This window comes from Actinia tenebrosa, unplaced genomic scaffold (assembly GCF_029948245.1).
Source record: "Actinia tenebrosa isolate PJP-AT-01 unplaced genomic scaffold, QUT_ActTen_1.0 PGA_scaffold3__52_contigs__length_22856419, whole genome shotgun sequence".
In the NCBI taxonomy this organism is placed as follows: Eukaryota; Metazoa; Cnidaria; class Anthozoa; order Actiniaria; family Actiniidae; genus Actinia; species Actinia tenebrosa.
This window is the reverse complement of record NW_028292580.1, coordinates 12,018,868-12,044,545: the sequence shown is the minus strand read 5'-3', so window position 1 is coordinate 12,044,545 and position 25,678 is coordinate 12,018,868. Positions and strand designations below refer to the sequence as shown.

The 25,678-nt window shown below is 43.6% G+C and overlaps 1 protein-coding gene across 1 annotated transcript; it reads right to left on the bottom strand.

The window, feature by feature from the left end:
• Window positions 1-5,084: 5,084 nt before the first annotated feature.
• LOC116287409 (uncharacterized) lies at window positions 5,085-25,676 on the bottom strand. Its single transcript, XM_089034871.1, has 8 exons — window positions 25,224-25,676; window positions 24,602-24,834; window positions 24,102-24,216; window positions 23,910-24,013; window positions 23,681-23,814; window positions 23,242-23,282; window positions 6,234-6,359; window positions 5,085-5,705 (listed from the first exon to the last, which is right to left on the bottom strand). Exons 1-8 carry the CDS (start codon window positions 25,534-25,536, stop codon window positions 5,326-5,328), a joined length of 1,446 nt encoding a protein of 481 aa, XP_088890997.1. The 5' UTR covers window positions 25,537-25,676; the 3' UTR covers window positions 5,085-5,325.
• Window positions 25,677-25,678: the final 2 nt, after the last annotated feature.

Below are 25,678 nucleotides of genomic sequence, written 5' to 3'. Positions count from 1 at the left end.
TGCCGTATTACAGGAAAAAGGGTGACATCAGAGACCCAGTCTGCCGGGCAACATGTCTCAGCTTTTAAATGAGAAGCCATATTGTGGCAAGAATGGTTTTAGTATAAGTGTGTACGTATGGTCTGTTGTGAAGCTGTCACAAATTTTACAGAAATAACGATGTATGAGGGCATTGTGGCGTCGGCTCAAGGCGGTGCGCGTGGGGAATTTCAATCGAAAAGAACAGTCACTTAAGAGTTCGTTTTTTTGGTTTTTTTTTTAGTTCCTGTTTTAAAACTGATTCAGGCTATCTGTTGCGGTTGAAGCAACGCTTGATTATCTCTAAGAGCTTCTGATCTTTTTAAAACAGAAAAAGACTCATGGGATTAGTAAATGACTACTGATTGAAGCATTGACCTAATTGATATTAAAGTCTGGCTTGGTATATTTAACTGAAACTCATTTTGGGTGCTTGTAGAACGAATATTGGGCCTAAATTCAAGGATTATCTTTTTCTTCCACCCTTTTAATACCCTATTAAAGGATAAACTGGGCTTAAAATTAAGAGAAACTAGTTGGAATCCAACAAAAAAAAAGCTTTTTCAATACTAATCCATTAAGTCTTGGATTATATTTCCTTCTAAACTGATTTCTTTGAAGGAGCCATTAGTGCTTTCTAAAAGATAATTTAGGGACCTTGCACAAGAAGCTAGTCCTAAGATCAGGCTTTTTACCGATAGGGCGGCCATCTTGAATCAGTTCTATTGCTTTAATCAAGACATTATGGAATGCCGAGGGAGCAAATATTGGAAATGTTGTAAAAAGCTTTAAAAAAGTAATTTTTTAAATTCTATTCTGTATAAGTTACACACAACAGACTTTCATTTCTTTATTAGTAATCCGTGCCATTGCACATACGGTTGAATTGAATGATATCCAGAAGTTTTCGCCAATTTATACATTAGCATAACCAACGCGTTTTTTAAAATACCATCTTACTTCTCGGAAGAATCTATAGAAGATAGCAAGAACGCTGTAAATTTCAATCGTGGCCTTTACCTCAAAACATTTGTTAATGGACTTTTTGAACAAAACAACACACCACACAAATAAATAACTTTAAATAGACCTCTTCGGCTTGGGGTAATGTTTTCCCATTTCAGACCACGTGTCATTCCCTTGAGAATAAGATTCTTTGTTTGAGCTGTATCCATATTCAGTATATCTTCTCATGTGCAACCGAGCGCAAACCTTAAACAAAAAAATAATACTCTAGGGAATGAAATGTGGTCTGAAATGGGAAAACATTACGTCAGAGCCGAAGAGGTCTATTGGTAGCTTCAATTGTAGAAATAATTTGAGCTTTGCACGAATCGGCGAAGAACTAAATTAATTTTTTTTCCGAGTAACCTTCGTTTCTAGTCATTAATACAAGCAGAAGCTGCAAAGCATGGTGGAAATCAATTTATATATATACATATAATACTATTATAACATAATAGAAATTACTATAAATCAACAATTATAGCCTTCATACGTTTATTCGGGTAAAATGTCTATGTATATTCTAATACTCGATACCGAATAAAAAAGTCTTTCTGTCTGTCTGTCTGTCTGTCTGTCTGTCTGTCTGTCTGTCTGTCTGTCTTATACAATACGGAAAATAGCAATTCCGACAAACAACAATCACTGTAAGATCTCATTTAGATCGGCTAAAAACTTTGACTCCGACAAGTTTCTTATGGATTTAGCAACACTCCCTTGGGATTGTTTGGATAATAAGGAAAGCTCGGATGACATGTGGGACAGATGGAAAGAGTTATTTCTCTCTTCTTGACTCGCACGCTCCGATCAAAACAAAACGAATAAGAAACAAGAAGTCTCCCTGGATGACAACTGATTTGAGGAAAGCTATGTACGATAGAGATAAAATGAAACAAAAAGCTACTCAAACAAATTCGAGGGACGACTGGAGTGATTATAAGTCTATTAGAAATCGCGTCAACAACGAGATAAAAAGAGCCAAGAAGTCATATTATGAAAATCATTTTGCACAAAATTCAAAAAAACTCAAAGGAGGTCTGGAAAGCTATTAATGAAGTCCTCTCACGAAGGACTAAATCTGGCTCTTATGTAACATCTATCAAAACAGGTGATAAATCGATGAGTGACTCGAAGGAAATAGCTGAGGTATTCAATTGTCATTTTTCTGAAATTGGGACTAAATTAGCTTGTTTAATTCCCGATGGACCGACTGCTTATAATGATTATTTAATTAGAATTGGCTCAACATTCACCTTACGACACACATCAGTTGATGAACTTACGAAAATCATTAATTCTATTGACGTTAAAAAAGCAACAGGTCTTGACGGTATACCATCTCATTCCATCAAGATTGCTTCACCAGTAATAAGTCAATCACTAGTGAAGTTATTCAATCAATCAGTTGATAAAGGGATTTTTCCTAATGGCTTGAAACTTGCGAAAGTTACGCCAATTCATAAATGACAAAGATGATTTGAATAATTACCGTCCCATTTCGGTCTTACCTACTATTGCTAAGATTTTCGAGAGAATAGTTTTTAACCAGTTATATGAGTATCTAAACTCAAATAATTTACTTTCTCAAAAGCAGTCGGGATTTAGACCGCTTCATTCGACTACTACTGCACTCCTAGAAGCCACAACGGAGTGGCTTACCAATATGGATGAAGGTAAATTGAACTGTGTCACTTTCCTAGATTTTAAAAAAGCTTTTGACACAGTAAATCACTCTATACTTCTCCAAAAATTATACTATTATGGGATTGCAGAAGAGTCGATAAAGTGGTTCAAATCTTACCTCACAGATCGTAGTCAGAGATGCTACATAAACCATACCTTATCTAGCTCTAGAACACTCGATTGCGGCATCCCTCAAGGCTCAATCCTTGGGCCATTATTATTTATTATTTACATAAACGATCTGCCAAATAGTGTCAAATTTTCAAATGCTAGAATGTATGCTGATGACACAAGTCTCACCACTTGTGGCACATCACAAAAGACTATTTGACGAGGTGAACGCTGATACTTCCAATATTCATAACTGGTTGAAAGCTAACAAACTTAGCTTAAATTCAGCTAAAACAGAGCATATGTTTATTGCTTCGGACGATAAATTAAAGAAAATTACCTCCGAACCACACATATATTTAAATAGCAATTAACCAATTACTAGAGTCTCTACAGCAAAAACTCTGGGTGTTGTGATTGACGAACGGGTGTCTTGGGCTGCTCATATTGATTACATTTGTAAAAAAATATCTTCTGGATTGAGTGGCATAAGACGAGTCCGCGATTACATCCCCTTGGAGACAGCTATTACCATATATGAGGCTCTCGTATTACCTTGGTTTGATTATTGTGACGTGGTATGGGATAATTTACCAGTAACGTCTGCTGAAAGATTGCAAAAAATGCAAAATAGAGCTGCAAGAATAATAACAAAAAGCAGCTACGATGTCAGATCTAGTGATATTTTAACTTCTTTAGGCTGGAAAAGCTTACAAAGAAGAAGAAAGGAGCATAAAGCAATAATGATGTTTAAGACTTTAAATGCACTTGCACCAAAATCTGTAAGGGAACTCTTTTATTTTCAAGAAAATACCTACGATCTTCGTGGTAGAGAGAAGTGCTTAAAGTTACCGAAACCCAGCACTGAGTTTTTAAAAAGAGCTCTCTCTTATGACGGTGCAAAAGTGTGGAACTCATTACCCCAAAGTGTCAGACTGTCCAATAATTTAAAATCTTTTCAGAGAAATCTTTCGTCTGTTGGTCCTTAACACTTTAATTAATATAATATTTTTGGGGGTAGATGATAATTTTTTTTCCATAATCTGTCTATATATTCTTAACGTTATTATCAATTTTTGATATATATTACCTATCAACTCGGTTTTCATGAAAACCAATTTGTACATTGATGAAATTTCCCGAGATTAAATAAAAGACATCTCTGTCTGTCTGTCTGTCTGTCTGTCTTTCGGCGGTGGGAGCGGTGTAGACAGTAAAATATGCCCATGTATTGAGTTCAATAGAAAATAAAATTTTGCCTAACTCGTAAAAAACTCCCAAATCCACAATTATCCAACTAGACATTCAAATAATTATAGACCTGCTTTCTGTAGAACCAATATCAAACAATTCACAGTAATAAGTCAAGGGCCAAAACTGTGGAACATGCTACCCAATCACATTAGGTCAGCAAGTTCAAAATCTATTTTCAAAATTACACTAAAAAGCATCTCATCAGCTGTTATGTCTAAACACTGATCTTTACGTGCTTATTGATTTAATCTATCAATTGAGTTTAATATCTGTAATTTTTTAAAATTAAATTGTAAATTAACTCTTTATAATTACTGATCATTGTAAATTAATACTTTCTAACTTTAACTTCATGTGCATATGTATGTACTAATATGTATTTATTTCTATATATTCATTTTTATATATGACAATATACACCTTCATGCTTCATCAAATAATTATATCTAAATTACCCAAGCTTATATAAGACACCTCAAGAATATAAGCCTATGGTTTCTTCTTTAGGTGTCTTCCTTCTGGATATATATACATTCAATTATAAAATCTGCAATCACTATTTCTTTTATTACATATTTGTACAATTATTGTTAATAGAATTTTGAATACTTGTTACTATATTTCCAGAAAGGTAAAACTGATTGATTGATTGATTGAGTGAGTGACAAGTGTGCTATAGGTGAACCACAAACCAGCGGCCGCAAAATCTTGAGCAGAATGACAAAGATAGTATTGAATAACAAAGTTTTAATGAAATGTTTTAGTTCTCTGTAAGCTTTTCATTAGCCTCTTCCTGTAAAACGTATATGTTTTTTCTTTTCTTTTAATTATTGAATTATCCGTATACGATCTAATTTCTTATATATACTTATTTTAAAATTGAACCAAGCAGTTAAGTAGAAAAATAGCTGATTTTTAACGATATATATTTATGACGTATACCTGGGTTAACCATAGTGAAGGCATTAATCCGAGAAATAAAAAAAATATTAAAAAATAGACACACAAAAATAAACAATGGAATTAAAGTCTATTAATGTGTTACAGTCGAATATCTGTTCCACGGGTTTAGTGACTTTACTCTGGGGGACAAACAATATAGGGCGTCTTTTCTTATGTAAAAATACAAAATAAAAAATCCATCGTTTTGTGCCCCAGAACAATTCCTCTAGGGACTCCGTGCAAGGGACCTCCTTTAGCTTGGGCATTATGTTTTCCGATTTTAAACTACGTGTCATTCCATTACTTTGACAATCATATTTTTCTTGGTGGACTAGGAGGCCTTCTTCTTGATTTCGGAGCCATATTTTGAGGTCCGCTAGGATTGGCTGTCCCAATCGAGGGTCTTACGTCCTTGTTTCCATTTGTTGTATCGGGCTCCTCAAGGACTAGATACTCTGGCTCGAGGACTTGAGACGGAGGTCCCTCATTCACGGTACTCTCTGGCGCCATAATAATATTGTTCTCAGCTAGGGGACGTTCTAGGACATTATACACAGGACCATCATCTGCAGTGGAGTATAACGCCCCTTCCTGATTAAGCCCTTGTTGTTTGTGCTCCAGTCTGTTATATGGAGCTGGTTGGGGTGCTATATATGCTGTCTGTGGGTCGTCAAATGCATAGCTATATATACCTTAATAATAATAATAATAATAAAAGAATACATGATAAGGTCGAGCATTGTAAGAGAAACTGGGTCGAAGATTTGCTTTTTAAGCTTTTAAACGAGCTAATGATAAGCAAGATATTTATCTTATTTTTCTTTGCCTATACCATTTGAAAATTTTTTGCTTTTTGATTTTGATTTATCAAAAATAACCGGAGACCATACTCCGAGACCCGAATGCTGAAGCGTTGTATGGTAGCGCAAAGCATTTACGGCTACGCCAGAATTTTCGACCCCGACACCGCTATCCCGGGAGGAATTACAGACTGATCAGGAAGCGCGATCGGAACCTAAGGGAGAGGTTAGTCGGACCCTAGACCATAAATGATTAACACCTTACTATGACCAATAAAAACACACATCTAAAAACGAGAGGAAAAAGTTTAAAAGAAAAATGGTTTCAAGCGCGCGATGTCCTCTTATTGACCATAGCTGTAAGCTAAGCAGATTGCAAGAATACTCTGTGTTATTATAAAATGGAGCTTTAATCCTTACCTCCCGCCTGATCAACTGGAGGTGCGTTGTTACGTTGTTCTTCAGGGATCTCAGCATATACAGGGTCTTTTTGAATTTCATCCACCGTCTTCTTCTTCGCCGGTTGTGTTGATCTGAATTTCCTGACTGCGACATTACGAAGAAATTCAATCAATATTTACAAGCTCCTAACTAAGCAGCAGTAAGGGGGACTCGCGGTCACCATTTGGGATTGCCCGGGAATTACCCGTGTTTACGCACTAGCGTCCCCCGCGGGAATTACCCGTGTTCTGTTATATGTTGCGCGCTGAGCCCCTTACTGCTGCTGTGTTGGGGATTAAAGGTAGCCAAAACGATGGGCAAGGTCGCAAACGGAGGATAAAATATTCCTTAGATATAGATGGACACCATCAAAAGCATTAGTAACAAGACTGTGCGCCGACTGCGAACTCAGGTGCTGGACCGCTTAGACGCCGACTTTGCCTTCACGACATTTATGGAGGGAGATACAGACGAGACGATGGACGAGGAAAGAGCAGAAAGGATAATTGGCTTGATGCCCGAAGGTAATTACCGCCTGGAGTTGACGTTTATAAAGTATTTAGACGGCGAGTGGATAATAGAAAAGGGCAGGAATCCAATACGGGCGTCTGGCAAGAAGGACCTGTTCGTTTTAAACGAGGACACGCGTCCTGGGGCGCTGGTGGGCATCGACATGTTGTTCTACGAAGTTGCTTACCCGGTCACCGTGGTTATTTACGGTACGTATGAAATTAAGAACCCGGACGTTAAGAAGCTCAAACCAATGCGGCATCCGGGTAACTGCGTGGGTAAGTTAGTTAGAGAGTTCTTCGAGGATTCCTCTAGGGGAGGTAAGCTTACGTTGAAGAGAAGAGAAGCCATCAGGAAATGGGAGCATGCTACTCGTAGGGCAGGAGCCACCATTGAAAACATCAAGAAGTTAGAGGTTGCTTTAGAAAGGCGCATACACGTGAAAGACATCACCGACGGCTTCATTTACTCCGGGACGCACAAGTATGGGGGCCGGGGTGCGCCTATCGTAATTTACCAGCATAACGCACATGCGTGGAGGGAGTTAAGGTTCCCCAAAAAGAAGGAGACGCGCGTTTACAAGGAGTCGCCGCTTGCAGAACTAATGCACGAGAATTCCATTTGGTTAATGGACGCGGAAGGAAGTCAATTTATGACCCAAGACGGCACCTTGTATCGTCCTGAACTGGAACAGCTGCGCATTCGAAGCGCCTGCGAGACTTTAGGAGAAGACTTCTCTGACGAAGTGCTTAGCAGTCGCAGTTTGGACTTCTTAGCCGCAAAGAAAAGAAACGGGTGGAAATCCACACCGGAGGAGTTCAAAGATATAGCTAAAGCTTGTGTAGAACACGGTCACGGTGGTCTGTGGAACATGGAGTACGATAAAGACGAATACGTGTCGCTGGACATGAAACATTGTTATCCCGCAAGCTTCAAAGGTCTAGGAGATTGTAAGGAATATTACGACCGTTACGGACATCCAGACTCGCAGTTCTTCCGCGTTACGTTGGATGGTCACTACGACGCACCAGCAACGGGATTTGTCAGGTTAACCACCTGGGACCTAGCAAAGAACCTGCATCCGATAATTTACGCGTGGTATGGAAAGCACCTGCAGGAGAAAGGATGGATACCCGTGCCGCTGTTAAAGTTCTTAGAAGAGCGTAAGCTGCTTACCTACACGGCGCACGAAGCCATACTTTGTCACAGCGCCTTTACCAAATGGCTGCCGGAGCATAACCCCACAGCGCGGGTGGTAATAGGAAAGTTCACCCAGGGCGCAAAAGAAGGCGAGAAACACATGCAGCGTCGTTTGATAACGGACGACGGTGAACTAAGCTTCCTTATCAAACGCGCGCATGACAAAGGAACGATGGTATCTGTGGAGAAATGGGATTACATGGTCGACGATAAACTACACGAATGGAATGCCTTATGCTACTACCAGGACCACAGACCGCAGTATTACCATCTGCGTGCCAGCATGCTCGCATATGCGCATGTAAACCTTCTTGCAATGCTGCTGCGGTTCGACAAAGAAGACGTGCCGCGTGTGGCCACGGATTCCTTATACGTGAAGCCGCACGTGTTGGAAAAGATGAGAGAATTCTACACCGACGACGAACTCGCAGAAAGTGGACAATGGCGCGTCAAAGATGAAGAGATAAAAGCTTGGAGAGGCCGCGTAGAATATCACGGAGAACACACCCGCGGTTCCATTACGCCTACTGAGGAGCCTTTGCCTTCCGTTGCCGACCCCATTTCCTACCAACGCTTCTCTTACCTCTACGGTACGGGAGGCAGCGGTAAGACGACGCGTGTGTTAGAACTCTTTCCCAAGATAAAGGTGCTAACGCCAACGCATCGTTTGGAAAGAGAACTCTGCGAAATGGGCCACGACGCACAAACCTACCACAGCTTCTTCCGTTGGAATGGCCAAAAGTGGGTGCCGGAAGCTATTCACGACATACCACCAGTAATACTTTGGGATGAGATTTGCACCGTGCCTTTAGAAATCCTGCAGGAGTTCGTAGAATTCCTCCGTGGAAAGTGTCAAGTAATATTCGCCGGAGATCCCTGCCAGCCTCCTCCAATAGCCGGAGAGATGCCCCACGAATGGCTGAAAGATTTCGTAGACCATGCGGAGGAAATTAACACCGACTACCGCAGCAAGGATCAAATACGTAAGCTGAAAGCAGAACTTCGGGGCCTTAGTGATGCCGAGCAATGCAAGACGCTGCGCAAACGCGTACGAGCGAAGAAATACGAGGACTTCCTTTACGCATGGCATCCAAAGGATCTGGTGCTGAGCAGCAAACGCGCAGCACAGTCTCGCATACAAAAGGATTTGCTCAATATACACCGAGAGCGCTTCCCTACGCATCCCGTACCTGTTTGCTACAAACCCCACGACGCCCGCATGCAAAAAAGAGACGTCTGGGTACCTGGTACCGACATCCAACTGCAGAACGCAGTAACGCATGATAAAGCCTGGGTACCCATAGAAAAGGTGGAAAGAATTACCTCCCATCCAGACTGGCGCTTGGGCTATTGCATGACAGTCCACAGCGCGCAAGGGCTTACCATAAAAGAAACCTTATGGATCATAGACCAGCGGCTGTGTTGGAGCAACCTTATCTACACCGCCGTAAGTCGCGTAGAATATGCCAAACAGTTAAAAAGAGCCTGGGGGCCGCAACTGCGTTATGACCGCACCCCAGAAGACGTAGCCAAAGAGAACATTGCTAAGAAACTCCTTCGCTACAAGCGGCACGACGAAGAAAAAAATATGACGTTCGACCTATGCGTGGACGACGTCTATAAGAAAGGGGCAAGGTGTGCCAAATGTAACATATCTCTACTATGGAGGTTTGACCCAAATGACGATCAGCAGTTCTCCGTGGATCGCATAAATAATAAACGCGGGCATTGTAGAGGCAACGTAAGACTGACATGCCTAGAGTGTAATCGGGCGCGCGGAGCAGCACTACTCTGAGTCTTTGGGGACTATGAGCAGCTCTTCCTTGACAAATCCGCGACTTGGGCCATTTAGGTAATACGACACAGGTTGCCCTTCCTTGGTGATGGACTTCGAAATCTCATACGTTTTCAGGGACCAGTTAGGATCCGTGGCTCTCTTACTGCCACCTTCGGGTTCCCCCGGCTGATAGAGGTATCTGACCACTATGTCGCGGGGGAGCTTTTTTTCCTTCAGTCCGACCGCCCTCGAACTTCTGACGTAGGACTTATGTTCCACGTGTTTCTTTTTTATGGCATCCTTGGGTTTCATTCCCGTAGCCCTGGCCGCCTCGTTATTTAAAGCCGCGACGACCTGGGGGAGCCTCTGAGTCCATTCCCTGTTGCGTTTGGAGGGATCTTCCAGCTCTTTCCAATACTGGTATCCAAAGAGACGCTCGGCCAAGGTCTTATTGAATCTTTCGACGATGCTCTGACCCCTGTGGTACTCAGCTTCGGCTCTCCTAATCTTAGTGTCGTGGTCTTTCAGGGTCTTAGTAACCACGCCCATGAACTCTGTCCCCGCATCCACTTGCAGCAGCTTAGGCCATTTCAAGACGCGCTTATAAATCCTACCTAGGGCTTCTGCGACTTCCCCAGAATCCTTGCTGGTTATGGGTTCGGCGTCCTTGTATCTGCTTGCGATATCGACTACGGTCAAAGCGTATCTATAGGTCTTTTTTCTCACCTTATCGTGCGGCAAGAAAAGCAAATCTGCCTGATGAACTTCATTGGGGACATTTACGGTAAAGCTGGGCCTGGGAATGTACTTAGGCACGGGAAGATAAACCTGCCAGAGGGTTTGTTTTTTTAACCAGTTCTTAGCCGTTTCTTCTGATACCCTGGCCGCGGTCGCGAGTTTCTTGATGGCCGACGCTCCTTTCCAATAGCCTTCAGGCCCATAGTAAATCCTTTTGAGTTTGTCCTCTACGCGGCCCATTATATGAATTCCAGGACGAGATTGATCTCTCGCCCGTTGAAATCCACCGTCTTTCCGTCCACTTTAATGGTGATGTTTATGCTTTCTACCAAATGAGACAAGTCATAGCTCAAAGAAATGGGAGTGTATTCTACTGGGTCAAATGGATTACCTTTGGGTAGAAACTTGGACATAAGAGAAGACTGTTCTCCATTGTTGTAACTATTGACCAAGTCGCAATAGACTTCATAAGAGGATGCGACTTTCCATTTCACAGGTATGGCTGTGTCGGTAATTGTCTTGCCTGAGGCACATAATAAAGATCCCAATGGGTCAGACTTTCCAAAAGTTACTGAATAATTTGGCATATTATGTTTGAGGGTCATTTCGTGCGGTAATCCTGTGGTGAGAGTATAACCGTGTTTTGCTAATTCCTTGGCCAGTGTGATTGGTGTGTAATGTCCATCGGGCAGCAATACGGCTTGATAGTTAGATCCTCCTGTATGCTCAGTGACTATGCCCCTAATCAGGTTATACCAAGAATTGTACAAAGAGCAACTTATGAGCCGAACCTTATGGGCTTTAATGGGGGGATTTAAATAAGTGGTAAAGTCATTCTTGTCGCTTTCCAAAAAGACGATCATATATTACAGGGGACAAGTCCCCTTCTAGTGATCTGAGCGCAGCTTAGAGCAGATACGCCAAAGCTACGCCTCCCGCCAGCCCTGCGACTCCTACGAAGACCAATTCATTGTCTTTTTGTTTCTTAGATGGCAGGTAGTAATTCTTAAACTGAGGCCTTTTTAACCCCGTCGATGCCGCGGGGTGTGCTTGCGCATAAAGTTTAAAGGCGTAGTCTGTGTTTTCGAAGTTCTTATCCGCCTGCATCTTGTCTTGGTAATTCTTGTCCAACCAATCCCTGTAAGCTTGTCTTTTTTCATTCCAAGCCGCCACGTCCCTTTAATATTTCTCCAGTGCTAAGTCGTGTCTCTTCCTTTCGGCGGCTAATTCTCCGCTTTTGTCGCCTCTGACTAATCTATCCAAATACTGACCACCATAATTAGCTCCAGTGAATGCTAAAGCTGCAATAATTCCACCCGCGACCACGCTAGCCATTATATACCAGCAAACACAGTTTGCTTCTAGAATATGTCGTTGGCAGGTACTTTTCCTTCTGTAGGTAATTTCTTAGCATGATAGCCCCGCATACGGCAGCGGTCATCTTAGCAAAGTTACTCAGGTTTTTACTTGGGTCCTCAGTAAGGTCCTCCTTTAGGACTTTCTTACCTACCCAGCCAATACCGGCGATGATGGAGGTTGTAATAGCAGCTTCTTGGACGGCGTCAATTAATTTGGTTGACATTATATTACAAAGCGAGAAGGTTACTCCATTTCAGGGATTTTGCTTTTTCTAACGGGCGGCTCCGTAGGCGTGTAATGCGCTGGCTCCAACTTTACTTTTGGCTTCGTAGCCCGCCATTGTAAGTAGAGGCTGCCTGCTGCTATAGCAACTCCTAACGCGCCAATGACGTATCCCGGATTAATAAAGGATTCCTCTTCTTTTTCCTCCACCTTTTCCTCCTTCTTTGCTTTGTTCTTCCTGTTCATCTCTGCGAGCTTCTTCCCCGCGGCAACTCTGCCTGGAGATTTAGCCTTGGTAATCTTTTGCTCCTCTTGGGGCTGCTCTGCTTCCATTTATATCTAAGGACTTGAAGGACTCGATAAGTACTTGAGAATGACTTAAGGACGACTTGGAAATAACCTGGGCGCGACCTGACCAAGTACTTAGGGATGACTTAACTAGGTACTTGAGGCGACTTGATCAGGTACCTCAGCAAGTGCCGCCTGGAAGACCTTTTCGACTTCTCTGTCCTTCTTGAAGTCCTTCCAAGACACCAGTACCTCCTTCAAGTCGACATGCTGAGCTACGTGAAGTGCCGCAGAGGCGACTGCCATTAACTTACCGCACTTCAAAGACAACCACCCGCAGGTTATCTTAAGTTCTTGGGCGATAACATAGTCCTCGCTTATGTCCTTCCGTAGTTGCTCCACGTCGTCTATAGGCAGCGCAAGTCCAAGCAATTTAGTCGCAAGCCGGATAGCGGAGTCTGCTACGGCGTCCGTGGTCTTACTTGCAAGGGCAGCCTCGTACCTCTTATGGAACTTCTTAACCTCCTCTTCCGACAACTTATTAACTTGCTCATGGGTAAGTTCCTTGCCTATCATTTCTTTGCACTTCCCCGAAGACACCAGGATGTTAAGTTGTTCCTTAAGGTTACTTTCATCTAGCTGTGTGGGGACTTCATGTAAGAGCTGCTCAATATCCATATATGTTAATGGAATACGGAAACCTCAAAGAGAAGATCATCTTGGAATGTTGGTGCGTCTTTAGATGCCGCATGTATTCATGTAACTGTTCCTTGGATATCTCACCGCCGTAGTCAGAAAGGATGGTTTCCAGGTCTGACTTACTTGGAGTATAAAATACGACAAGTGAACCTATGTTTTCCCTGAAGGGCTTAGAGACGCTGGTAAGCTGCTGCGAGAGCAACCAAACGCTAATATTGTCGTGTCTGCCGCTAAAGGCGAGTTTAACGAGCTCGGAAGTGCGTCTCTTTACGTCATCCCCACAGGCAATGTCATCCAGTATGAGGAGGGTTTGCGTATCCTTAGGGAATTGCTTATGCCAAAACTTAAGGTGGCTGGATAACTCGTTGGGGTCTAAGATATCTACGAAGAAGTCGTCGTCTTTCACTCCTATGCCCGTCCAGGTGCGGTTATTCACGTAGGTGGGGCATAATAGCACTATGTAGTCGAAGCGGTATCTAAAGGGTCCTAATAGCTGCTCTACCACGAACTGCGTTTTGCCGCAGCCGGTGGGTCCTACTATCAGAGCGTTACAAGGCATGTGATCTGGGTTCATTTATATACCTTCTTTCGAAGGGAACTTGTTCCCTGATATATATGGAGCCAGTGGAAGCAGTGCAAAGAATTGTCGCCGACGCAAAAGATAAAAGAGACACCATAGAAATGCAAAGGGAGGAGATCGGCCGGTTAAAAGAGCGCGTGCAGGAGTTGTACGACGAAATGTGCGGCCTGAAGCGCGCGGAAAGGTTTGGTGCGCTCTTGACGATGGCGGGCTGGGCAAAAGAGTCCGTTAAGGACTTCATGCGGTATCCCTTGTAGTGGTTATTAAATCCTTATTATATATGGAGTGTGAGCGGTGTAACAAGGAGTTCAGCAGCAAGCAAATGTTAAAATACCACCTGGAAAAGAAGGTATGCGTTAAGAAGGCACGCGAAAGGCGTTGCAAGGAGTGTAATCACCTCTTTAGCAGCGTGCAGATGTTGGAGTATCACGTCGATAACCGCGTCTGTTTAAAGAATGTATGTGAGCGCTGCGAGGAGGACAAAGATGAAGAGTGGCATCGTTTCCGTTGTTGCGGCAATTACGACCTTGAGGGCGTGGCTTGCTTAGACCATGGCGACGTTGCGGCGCGATGTTGTCCAAAGGAAACTAAGAGGCGGTTAACGCAACGTAAGAAAGAAATAGATCAGCGCTTTGCGATGTTTGACCGCGTCGAAGGCGTGCGCTGGGAGGATAGAGAATATTGGGAGGCAGACTGCAAGTACTGCGGCTGTCAAAGAAGTGACCAACATATTTGGCAGTGCTTGTATCCACGGTCTAATCCCCGCACCTTTAAGGAGTACTTAGATACGTTCCAAAGTTGGAGCGGTAATAACTTAAAAGATAAGATCGCCCGTAAGGGTTAGTAAGGAAGTTAGATCAGGGTTTGCGCAAAGAGTCTCAAACCCTGATCTTATTTTTATTTATTATTATTAAGGTTAAATAATAATAAATAAGAATAAGGACCCCTTTTAAAGGAGGTTTGCAAGATCCAATAATAATAAATAAGAATAAGGACCCCTTTTAAAGGGCCTTGCAGAGCCCCTAAGTATATGCTAGCTTACGCAGCCGCATTCCTTGGAGGATTCCTGATCGCCCTTTCAATATATGGACTGTATTACATGCGAACCCCCCGCAGACTGCATTGCCCCTCGTAAGCCGCCGACACCCACTCCTGCACCGCGTAAAAAATACACCTGCCTTCATTGCGGCAAGGTATTCCCCGAAGGATCCTTTGTCGGGCATTGGTGCCCCGCGGATCCTAAAGCGCAGCGGACTTTAGCAGACGTACTAGTGAACTGAGGTATGAAGTTCAATTATGCAGAGGACTCTCAGGCTCATACTTGACTACATCAAATACCCACCTGCCATCCTTTTTACCATGACTCATAACATGGGTAACGTCCTGCCCTTCAATAGCGTACCTTATTCTATCAGGCGCCCAAAGGGTGTATGTTCTTTTTTTATTCTTTAAGACCAAGCGCAGGCGGTCCAAGTCTTCAAAGACCACGTAATTCTTTATCTCGTAAATCTCCCCCACGGTCAAATCGCGCCAGTGCGTTTGTATGAACTTCAACTCGGCGAATTTATCCTTGTCCATTATACCTATGGAATATTCTCAAATGCGTTGCCAGAGTCTGCGCGCTTTTAAAGCGCTTACAGCACCACCTACATGGCAGGCGAATTCCTTGTGCATACTCCGTGATCTCCCTGCAAATGACATCGTAGTCGCTGCTAATCATTACCTTATAACCGTTTTCTTCATACCTCTGTAAGAGTAGTCGCTGATCCTCGGATAATACCCCGTTGCCTTTCGGGGCCTTCAGCTCTATACAGAATCCATGGTATCGCACGTGTGCATTCAAGATAAGAAGGTCGGGCTGACCGCATTGGTAGCCCTTCTGCCAGCACTTTATGCGCTTACCATCCGAATCCTGCAGTTCACCTAGACCAGGGGTCACGAGCATTTGGGGGTAAAACCTGCGGATGTAGTCCACCACCTTTTTATGTAGGTCAAACTCATTTTCGATCTTAAATACCAACTTGTTTGGACCGTCGAAGCGCTTGTCTATTGCATATTTACCCGTCTTACGCAGCGCGGGTAGGACTTCCTCGAATACCCAATCTTGTAATTCTACGGCTTTAGGTAGCTTGGAGCTAAATATTAGTTGATACAGACCAGGCTCCGATATGAATAAGGAACGTGGGTGCATAGTAACATAACGATTCGTTATGTTCATCTCGCCCAGCCTTTTCTTGTTTTTCTCAGATACGTGGTCGCTAATAGCCTTAGCCGTGTTCTCGCAATCTAACGCAGCAGCCACCTCCTTCGCTTTGAAGTACAAAGTTTCGCCTTGCACTATGCATTGCAGTTTGGTGTCGTTGTTTTCAAATACGCGAAGCATCATATACGCAAGGGATATTTTATTCTCTCAGCGAGCGAATCAATACGCAACGCTCTTTAGCTGATTCATTTCCACGCTTAGTTGCGCGTCCGAAACTACGAAGATGTACGCGTTTATCTTTGCTGTGTCGCTCGCATGTTTGGTGCGCGTAATTTCCAAAGTAATGCCGTCCTGGGTGTTTACCAACCGCAAGCCCTGACCATGTAGGTCTTCATCGTTTGTCGTGCGCATGTCGATCCACAACGCGTACTTGTCCGCGAAGAACTCCTTTGGAGCAACTTGGTCACCAAACTTGCGCGCGGCTTCCCGGTACATATCCGCGGGCTTTATTCCCTGTGAGTAAACCTTGTTAGGCACTCCGTTAATGCTAACGTCTACGTTGGTAATGTTAGGATTAAAGGATGCCTCAGAGTCGCGCAATCCTGCGGTGTATGTCTTTGCGAACAGCAACATTAACCCTGTTAGGCTGCGTCGGGGTATGTTGATACTTTGGTTGATAACCTCTTCGACGTTGTTCGTGAAGCTGAACGTCTTGTACATCACGACGTGATCGTAAAGGAAAGCCTTCCCGGCGCTATATTCCATGCCAGCGCTACGGGCCAGCTCTTCACTGTACACGGTTTCATACTGCAGCTCTAAGTTCTTGATGAAATAAGGGTCCACGGCTGTTGAACTTACATCTTTTCCCTGCAGGATGTTCGTAGTATCTGCTAGGGTCACTTCGAACTGCAGTTCGGATAACTGTCTGGGGTAGTATGCACCATGGTTCGTAATCACTTCAAAGTCCAAAGGGATAACGTATTTAGTACCATAGGCGGTCTTTACCCTTGTTGCTTCTGCTACTGCGGTTGCTCCGCTGGAGTCCGTAGGCGCCGGGCTGGTGCCGCTGCGAAGCTTACGCAAGATAACGCTTCCAATTCCTTGCTCCACCCGCTGCGCGCGGTCAAAGGCTGTCAACCACAAGTCCTTATACGTGGTGTACAGGTCGTACCTTTTCAAATCCAAAAGGGTTTCCCCGGCAAAGTTGATTCTCATTGCAGAAACGAGGTTCCTACCCACGTTATCGACAACGTAGCGCGCGTCTGCGGTATCTGGCTACACCACTAGGTCAAACCTTAGCGCCAAGGTGCCAGGAACTAATACTAGGTTATCTGTTAGGCGGGGCACGCCTACGCGCAGCGTCTCTCCGGGCTTTGCGCTGCTGGGCGTGAATGTGACCCGATGAAAGGTGCGTTCTGCTTTTAGCCCACCTACTTGCTTAGGCAATACGTTTGGGTTTAACTTTGAGCTTATCATATATAATGGAAGTAGAAGGAACGGATCCAGATTTTGATCCCCTTACCGAAGAAGGTCAAGTTGACATTAACGACGATGAATTCGACGCATGGACTAAAGGCGCGGAAACCGACCCCCTAGTTTACGACTCAGCCTTAGAAAATAAGTATGGTAGCAGATGGGAACGCGCCAAAGCCACCTTAAGAGACATGTGGTCATCTAAAAAGCCTAACGAACCCATCCCCGAGTACTTGGAGCTTCAAAACGTGGAGCAGCCGGAGGCAACCGCGCGGGAGACCATAGAGTGGGCAAAGCAGGAGCTGGAGCAGCGTTATCCCCACCTCGATGCCGACAGCGTAAAACTCACGGAAAGCGGAAACAAAGTCCTCATAAGCGTTAGAGACCTAAGGTATCCCGACAAAGACCGCTGGACGAAGCCACAGCTCCTTTTCGACGAAAATGGCTCAGTCAAGGTTAACGTGGCAAGATTAAGGGGCTTCCAAGTGGCTACCCGGAGTGCGTTAGAAAGGCTGGAAACCCTAAATGAAAGGGTCAGACTAGAAAAACTCGCCGAGGGGCTGCAAAAGGCGCTGGAAGAAAAAGAGGCGGCGTACGAAAAGCAAAGTCGACTACTTGCTAATGCTGAGAAAAAGTTTAGTCAACGAGACGTAAGAATGGAAGAAATGACGAAACACTTAGATCAGGCTTTACGTGATCGGGATAAAGCAGAAAGGGAGTTGGAGGAGGCTAAGAAATCACATGCTCCAACGGGGGTGTTAGAAAAAGCGCTAAAGGAAAAGGAGTTAAGCTATAAAAAGCAATTGCTGCGGCTGGGTCAAAGTAAAGACGAAAGCATACTGCAAATTAAACGAGAAGCTGAAAAGGCTTTAGATGAAAGGGATACAGCTCGACAGGCTTTTCGCCTTGCCCTGCAGGACCTAAACATGAGTCAGGAGGAAGTTAGGAAATTACAAACCACCATAGAGGGCTCTTTGGTGGAACGGCGGCAGTTGGTTGCCGAAATCAACATCAAAGAAGAGCAAATCCAGCAAAGAACTCAGTCCATCGAAGACCTGGAAAAAAACATATCCGAAAAGCAGGAAATAATCGAGGACCTAACTCGCTCCGAAGAAGAAAGGGAAGCAGCTCAAAAGGAAATAGAAACGCTTGAGGTGCGCCGCGCAGAATTGCAGGCGGAAAAGGAAAAATTGGAAAAGGAGCTGGGGCTTACCACCAAGGAAAAGGTAAAAAGAGCCCTTTTGAAGTATGGCGTTCCACTGGCATTTGCGGTCGCTATTTCAAGCGTAGTAGGAGTCATCCTTAACGCGCTTAAGGCTACAGGCGCGGGCGTAAAGAAATTAGGCAATGGACTAACGGACCTGGGAAAAAAGATGGCAGCCGGTCTTCCTGGGCTGCTGGGTTTGGTTGTTTCCTTGGCACTTAGGGCCGGCGGCGAACTGTTGAAGTTCGTGGGGAATAACATTTGGATATTAGTCGTCGCTATTGGGGTGGTATTCCTGAAGAAGATGAAGGTTTAAGCTTATCCGAGCGCATTACTTCCCCCACTTCCTCCTTAGGCGTCCTTGTTTGCGAACGGGGGGTGAATATGGTATTCGCACCACCCTGGTAGCGCGGTAGTAAAGGCAGCACGCTAATGGTGCTAATGGGCTTATGATTCCAAATTTCATCTTTAGGAACATCCACGGCAGAATGAATAGTGTTTATTCCAACGAAGCCAATGTACTTTTGCCCTGCAATCGTGCGGGCGTCGCTTGGGCGCACTTGCAACTTTACGCGTTGGCAATTAACTATCATGTGAAAAGTTACCGACGTTAAGTTCTCTGGGCTCCTTGGCGTAGGCTCAAATGAAAAGTGAGCCGAATGCCTGCTGTTCTTTTTTTCCCTGTAAGGCGGCAATGGGGTGTTGGTTTCGTCGACCAGCCTAAAGCCTAAATTGCAGCTATTCCAGCCGCTAATGCTAACAGTGCACATTACTAGACCTAAGCCGCCCACGTGAGCCTGCAGCTGGGTATCTTGCCATAAATCCCCCCAAAAGCTAGCGTCTTCTAAGTAATGGGAAAACCCCTCTTGCTTCGTATGTGGGTTCATATATTTCAGGCCTAAAGACTAACCACCGTAAGAGTGCTAATGGTTACGTGGTTAAAGTCATTATCCCCTTGATCCTCTATGCTATTTACGCAAACGCTCCCCGTATCGTCTACGCGTATTTGCAGCTTTACCTTTCCATGGCAATCGGCCACCATGTGGAAAGTCCAAACCAATAGATTTTCGTCGCTCAGGGGGTTTGGCTCTACGGAAAAATGCACAGGCTCCCTGTTGTTCGTCTTCGCGCGCATAGGCTGCAGTACGCCGTTGTCATCACGAAGCCTAAGGCCCACGTTGGCGTGGCTTCTCGTGCCAATGCAAATACTGCAAAGAATCAACTTCTTTCCTGAGTAGTTCAAGTCTACAGACATGCCCTCAACGTCCACCCAAGATGCCTGGGTGTATTTTTTCTCGCCTGTGTAAGTCGTATAAACACAATCTACTCCAGTTACGTAAGGGTTGTTCATCGCCATATATAATAACTCAGACCAATGCTTGCGACTGTTAAGCCGGCTTTTAATAAGTCATGGTCATATTCCTCGGGTATCGTACGCAGGACCTTCTTTTTGATTACGTTTTTTGGTTTCCCTGCGGGCTTTTCTACGTGCTCCTTCTTAGGCTTCTCCACGAAATGGGGGATGCTTCTAAGAGTGTCAGAGTTCACGTCATTCACCCCAAACTTCATATCCTTAGTAGCTCGTTGAAGCTTGTTGTTGTAACCCACGACGGAATTGGCGTTGATAACCAAATTACTTGGCATCAACCAACAACCAGGCGACAAAGCGTAATCCAGTCGCACTTTAGACTGCTGCACTGCAAGTTGATATCTCTGCACCGACTTAGAGATCTCATTCTCGATAACAGCGCTTTCGAAGAGGACAAGGAATACTTGTTGCGTTTCCTGTGACGCACCGGAGGCATCTACGATGGGGCTGCGAGTGCTAACCTGGGCCCCTAGAATGCAGTAAACAAAGGCTTCGATGCTTCGATTAATCCTTGCTAGGTTTTTCAGTCCAATGCCCTTTGCGGCAAAGAAAGGCGCCCAAGGATACTTCTCTTTGCTCTGAATGAAGTAGATTAGATTACCCTTTGTTCCTCTGCCTCCTAAGTCTGAGAATTCGTAGGAGCTAGGATACCCCATGCCCGGCGTTTCTATGCTGGCACCAACATACGAAGCATAGGTGTAAGTCTCTCCTAAACCATGGGCGGCACCCTCTTTGTTGCGAAAATCAGGGTTGGTAAGCTTAAACTCATTCCTTAATCGCTCCCATGCAACTTTGTCATACTTGTTATCCTTCGGGTTAAAGATAGCGTCACTAGGAAGCGGCGCTCCTAACTCAAACAATATCCTGCGAATAGTAAAAGCAACGTGGAATCTTAGGAAAGGAATATGGAACATATCCGCGGCTATACCACATCCTTTAGTAGCAGCCCAGACAGCAAAGTTTAACTGCTGCGGCCAATACCGCATGTTGGGACCTGATAAATATTCTCTGGATTCTTTCCCTGAGGTATGTTTCATGGCAGTTTCTCTAAAGATGTCTCTGACTTTTGTTTTGAAAGTCGTAGGACCCACGGGGATTTCTAAGGAGGTAACCATCTTAGCAAAGTCATCCGCTCCACCTTTGTTATCGTAAAATGGGTAATCCTCTGTTGCCGGTAATAAATTCTCCGGGAAATTAGGTTGCCTCTCTTTATGCTTAACGGTCGCCTTTGGCTCCAAGTCCGCATTACTGTACATTTTTTCGCCGTTGAAGTAAATCCCATCGGGTCTACGCTCAAACTTACTGGGGTCTGCATGCGGAAACATCTTCCTAAATGCTCTCCAGTTGGCATAATCCCGGTTGTCATGATGTGGCTGCTCCTCGATATCATTCCCAAAAGCGTCGTACATTAGTATATATAATGGATGTTATACCTTCAGCACCTAAGTTGTACCCAGATGTTCCCTATACTACACCTAACGAACTAAACGCGGAGAATTTCAGGCTTAATAAAGCGAACTTAATCCTGGCTTACTTGGAAGGGCAAACAAAACACTACGAAAAAGTCCGAAAAAAGTACGTCAGAGCCCGGAGTACGCTACATAAGATTTCGATAACTTCAGGATCCATATCTGTCGTGTTAACGGGCTCCGGCGTTGCTACTTCACTTACTGGGCCGGGAATAATCGTTGGAGTTCCTTTGGCCGGCGTTGGGGCAGCCTGTGGTATTATTTCAGCCGTTGCTACGGGTATTATGAAACAGTTGTCAAGCAAAATATCCAAGCATGACACGACAATAGCTCTGTCAAGGGCTAAAGTAAATACAATTACCGATCTTGTCTCAAAGGCTTTGCGTGACAGAAAGATAGACGACGTAGAATTCTCGCTTATTCTGGCCGAAGAGGAAAAGTATGAGAAATTAAAGTCGGACATAAGGAATAAAAAAACAGTTGTAAAAGATCTTTCCGAGGAATCTCGCAAAAAGATCTACCAGGAGGCAAAAGAAGAGCTTCAAAGAAAGCTTGCTCAGTAAATATCGTGACAGGATTCTATTTACATATCGAACGCCGGCTGTCTGGTTCATATGCAAATTAAATATAATAATTTTCACATACATAAGCGTCCAGATGTGTCTGGCGTTCGCTTGTGATCGTGGACTTTGGAGCTGGGGAGGCCTAAAGTCCCGAGTTCAAGCCTCGCTGTAGACGCATTTGGACCGGTTGCTGTGAGTGAAAAAAAAAGCCTCCCCCACTCACAGCAACCGTGGGGGGAGGGGTGGAAAGTGCGATTCAACCCCGCGATGGGGGGTTTCGTGATTGGAAAAGTCAGGGGGTGTCTCGGGACGCTGTCCGGAGTTCACCCTCTGGTGGGTCGTAAGAAGGATATATGTGTATGTACTAGAGGGCCTCTGGCGCGGGATGAAATAAGCCCCGTAAGCCCAAAATGCAAAATAGCTTGGTGTTCTGCGCGATGCATTCCCCAGTGGGGTTTCTGGCAAAATAAACGCCAGTTTTGCATTTTTATTTTCTCGGAATCCATCCTAACAGGGGGTGGTTGGGGTCTATTTTGTAAAATATTTCGTAAATTACGTCAGGATAATAAGGAATATCCTTATCCAGCCGACAAAACATCCACTCGGCTTTTGTCATATCAGAAACCTCGGGAATAGACTTACCGGTAATTTCAGACAAAAGATAGGGAATAGCTTTGTAATATTTCCCTAGCTTTAATTTTTTCAATGTCTTCCGTAGACTTTGCGGGGTTGGCTCTTCTAAGTGGTCTATGATTTTCTTTTTTACTTCGTCGCTTAAATATACCGGTCGATAACCTTGGATATGACTCATCCAGTCTCTAAAGTATTTTATTCTTTTGTATGGGGTCTTCTTACGACCTCCATTAGCGTAATATTGCTCTCTGGTAGCATTTGGTACGGCATTGCGAATATTTTTACCACACTCGTAACACTGTGCTGACGTGTCATCTTCTATCTGCATTTTCTTACCACAACACCAGAAACCCTTGGGCTTGGGCATGCACACCCTCGCAGTCAAACGCCCAACGCAGAAACCATTCACAAACTCTTTACATTCATGCATCGTATATCCAACAAATATCTTAACCAAAATACCTACCTACGGGTAATTCCCGCGGGGGACGCATGCCACTTGGGTCGGGTAATCCCGGGCGTTCCCGGTACCCCCTTCGCGAGTCCCCCTTACTGCTGCTTAACTACTTCTTTGATGCCATGCATGTGAGCACCAAAATCAATCTGTTTTCTATTCCAGAAAGCAATCTGTACTGACCGGAATAGATTTTCTAAGTCATATATATAAATGTGCCGGTAAACTGAAATGGGAGCGTCTTACCACTAGAGGAAATGTAATCTACGAGCCACACGGATTCTCCTCTGAAATAAAAAGTGGAAAGTTGGTTTCATGCCTTTATGCACTTTTCATGTTAAAGTATAGCCCTAACTCCTGATATATACTTTACTTTCAGTATTGATTATTATGGAGTTGCGGTCTTCAAAATTATGTAGGTGTAGACTTTCAATATGTTAATGACTGTTAGGTCAAAAAGTAGCTAAAAAGTATCAACATCATCATCATCATTATGCTCATGATTTCCACAACCATTAATGTAATGTTAGTGTTCTTATAAATTAAATGGCCAGTGTTTAGTACACTATCACAAATAAAACAAATTCATAAATAACTGCTATGACGTCGCAGTCATTAACACACTTTTTACTATGAATGGCACTGACTTTCCTCATTTGTTTAAATGAACGATTGGAAAACCAACCTTTTTCGCTTGAGGTACACGTATGCAACTATCACAATCACTATGACAACAATGATCACCAGGGTAACCACGACACCAACAACCGTCGACGAACCTCCACTTCTTTTCGCATCATAATTTGGTTTCGCTGTAACCTGAAATTAAAAAGATCAGTGTTCGTAACTATAGCTCTATAAACTTTTCGTTTAATGCACCGGTCATGTTAAGTGATCCATAGTCCATTACTTACATTTGGAGCTAATGTTGTGGCGGTTGCTGGTATTACAACAGAAACGTTTGTTATAGGTATTGCAGAACTTGGACTTGTTATAATAGAGGTGGCGTTTTCAGCACCTAAAGCCGACGACAGTAGATCGAAGTTAAAGTTAAAGTTACGAATATTTTTAAAGAAAAGTAAAAAAAATTGTTTGGGAGTACTCACACTGAAATGTTCCTTTAAGCTTGAATAAGAGGCAAGACTGGTTTTGTTGACAAATTATATTCAGACTTATTATCCTGCCCAGCAAGTGAGTACTAATACCAGAACCAATTGTAACCTAAAGAATGAACAAGTGCAATCGAGATGGTTGAAAAGATTAAACTTTTTGAAATTATTATACATAAGGAAGTTGACGAAAGGCGCAGTTAATTATCGCTAACCGATTTCTTGCCAAACTTCAAAACCTGAAAAGGTTTTTTATATCTCTTGTTGCGCCTATATCACCTCATCTTGCTCTCTCTTACCCACCAAAGGCTATGGCAAACGTCTAACTAACCCTAGGCCGGCTGTTACCAGTCCCTCCTTTCCCCGGCTTCTAACTCATTAGAGTCGATTATTTTGAGTTAGAACAGTGGTTGAAGATTTAAAACGATTTTCGTTACACTCTGTCAGTTTTGTAACGGCATTATCAGTCTGTACTTGTTTTATGAAGTTTTACTTACTTTGTATGTATGGACATTTGGGGAAATAAGTCCTCTGTATTGGATGCTAAACCATTGGCTAAACGACTGTGAATCGATCCCATCCGAACTACCATTACATTTGAAGTATCGAGATTTCGTTTGGTCAACTGAACATCCACTTGAAGGCAGAATTACGTTGTAGTGTGTACTTTGGTCCAAGATCCTAAGCGGGTAGCCATCTTGCTCAGATTGGAACTTGTATTTACAGTTGCCTTGTAAACGGTAAGTATGACAGTCATGAGACAAAAGTTTCCCTTCCCAAACCTCAAACCAGAATTCATGGCCTTGCATTCATGGCCGGAATTTAATTTATTTTTTGACGTTGTTGTTCTAAGAACAAATCACCCATGTCGGTTATGAAAATGAGATATTGAATCCAGTTAAGCCTACTAAATACTAGAGTACACACGAACTCCATATACTGATATTTTGGACAAACCCTTCAAAGAAAGAACCACATAATAATATAAGTATCTCTTTTAGTTTCAAGTTAAGACCCTCGCTGATAGAGGCCTTTTGTGTAACCCTTTTAAAGTGCAGGTTTCGACGCATAAATGGAATCTATTGATATCGAACTGAGCGGAAATTCAAACTGACAAACCTGTTTGATTTCTGACTTCAGTGTTAGCCAGACATGTCCAGGATCCTGAGTAGAAACCAAACGTGGCTACCTCACGATAGGAACATTCACAATGACAAGGCTGTGAATTGAGAGAATAAGCTTTCCATTTTGTGCAGTACATGCTACTGCTACTGTTACTGCATTTCGAGTCAGGAAGTTTAAACTGATCCAAATCAGTCCATGGATCATCTCCATTACCAGGATTTCGTATAACTGTGATAATATCTTGACTGACAGTAAAATAGAACTGTGTTAAAAAAACGAAATGGCCGAAAGACTTCAAGACCTCCATGGTCGGATTCTAATTTCAGGTATTTATTACGACGACAAATAATGAATATGTTATCATGCATGGTTTCACTTAATGACTTTGACAGAAGGAAGACAATATATACCACTCGTCTTTAGACGTCAATCATAACACACCACAGGGA

Bases quoted from the DNA above. Each gene is read 5' to 3' on its own strand.
- LOC116287409 (XM_089034871.1), bottom strand. From the start codon at position 25,536: ATGGAGGTCTTGAAGTCTTTCGGCCATTTCGTTTTTTTAACACAGTTC. The intron at 24,835-25,223 runs GTTTGTCAGTTT...ACCGTTTACAAG, and splicing joins TGAAGTCAGAAATCAAACAG to GCAACTGTAAATACAAGTTC. The intron at 5,706-6,233 runs GTAAGGATTAAA...ATTATTATTAAG, and splicing joins TCCAGTTGATCAGGCGGGAG to GTATATATAGCTATGCATTT.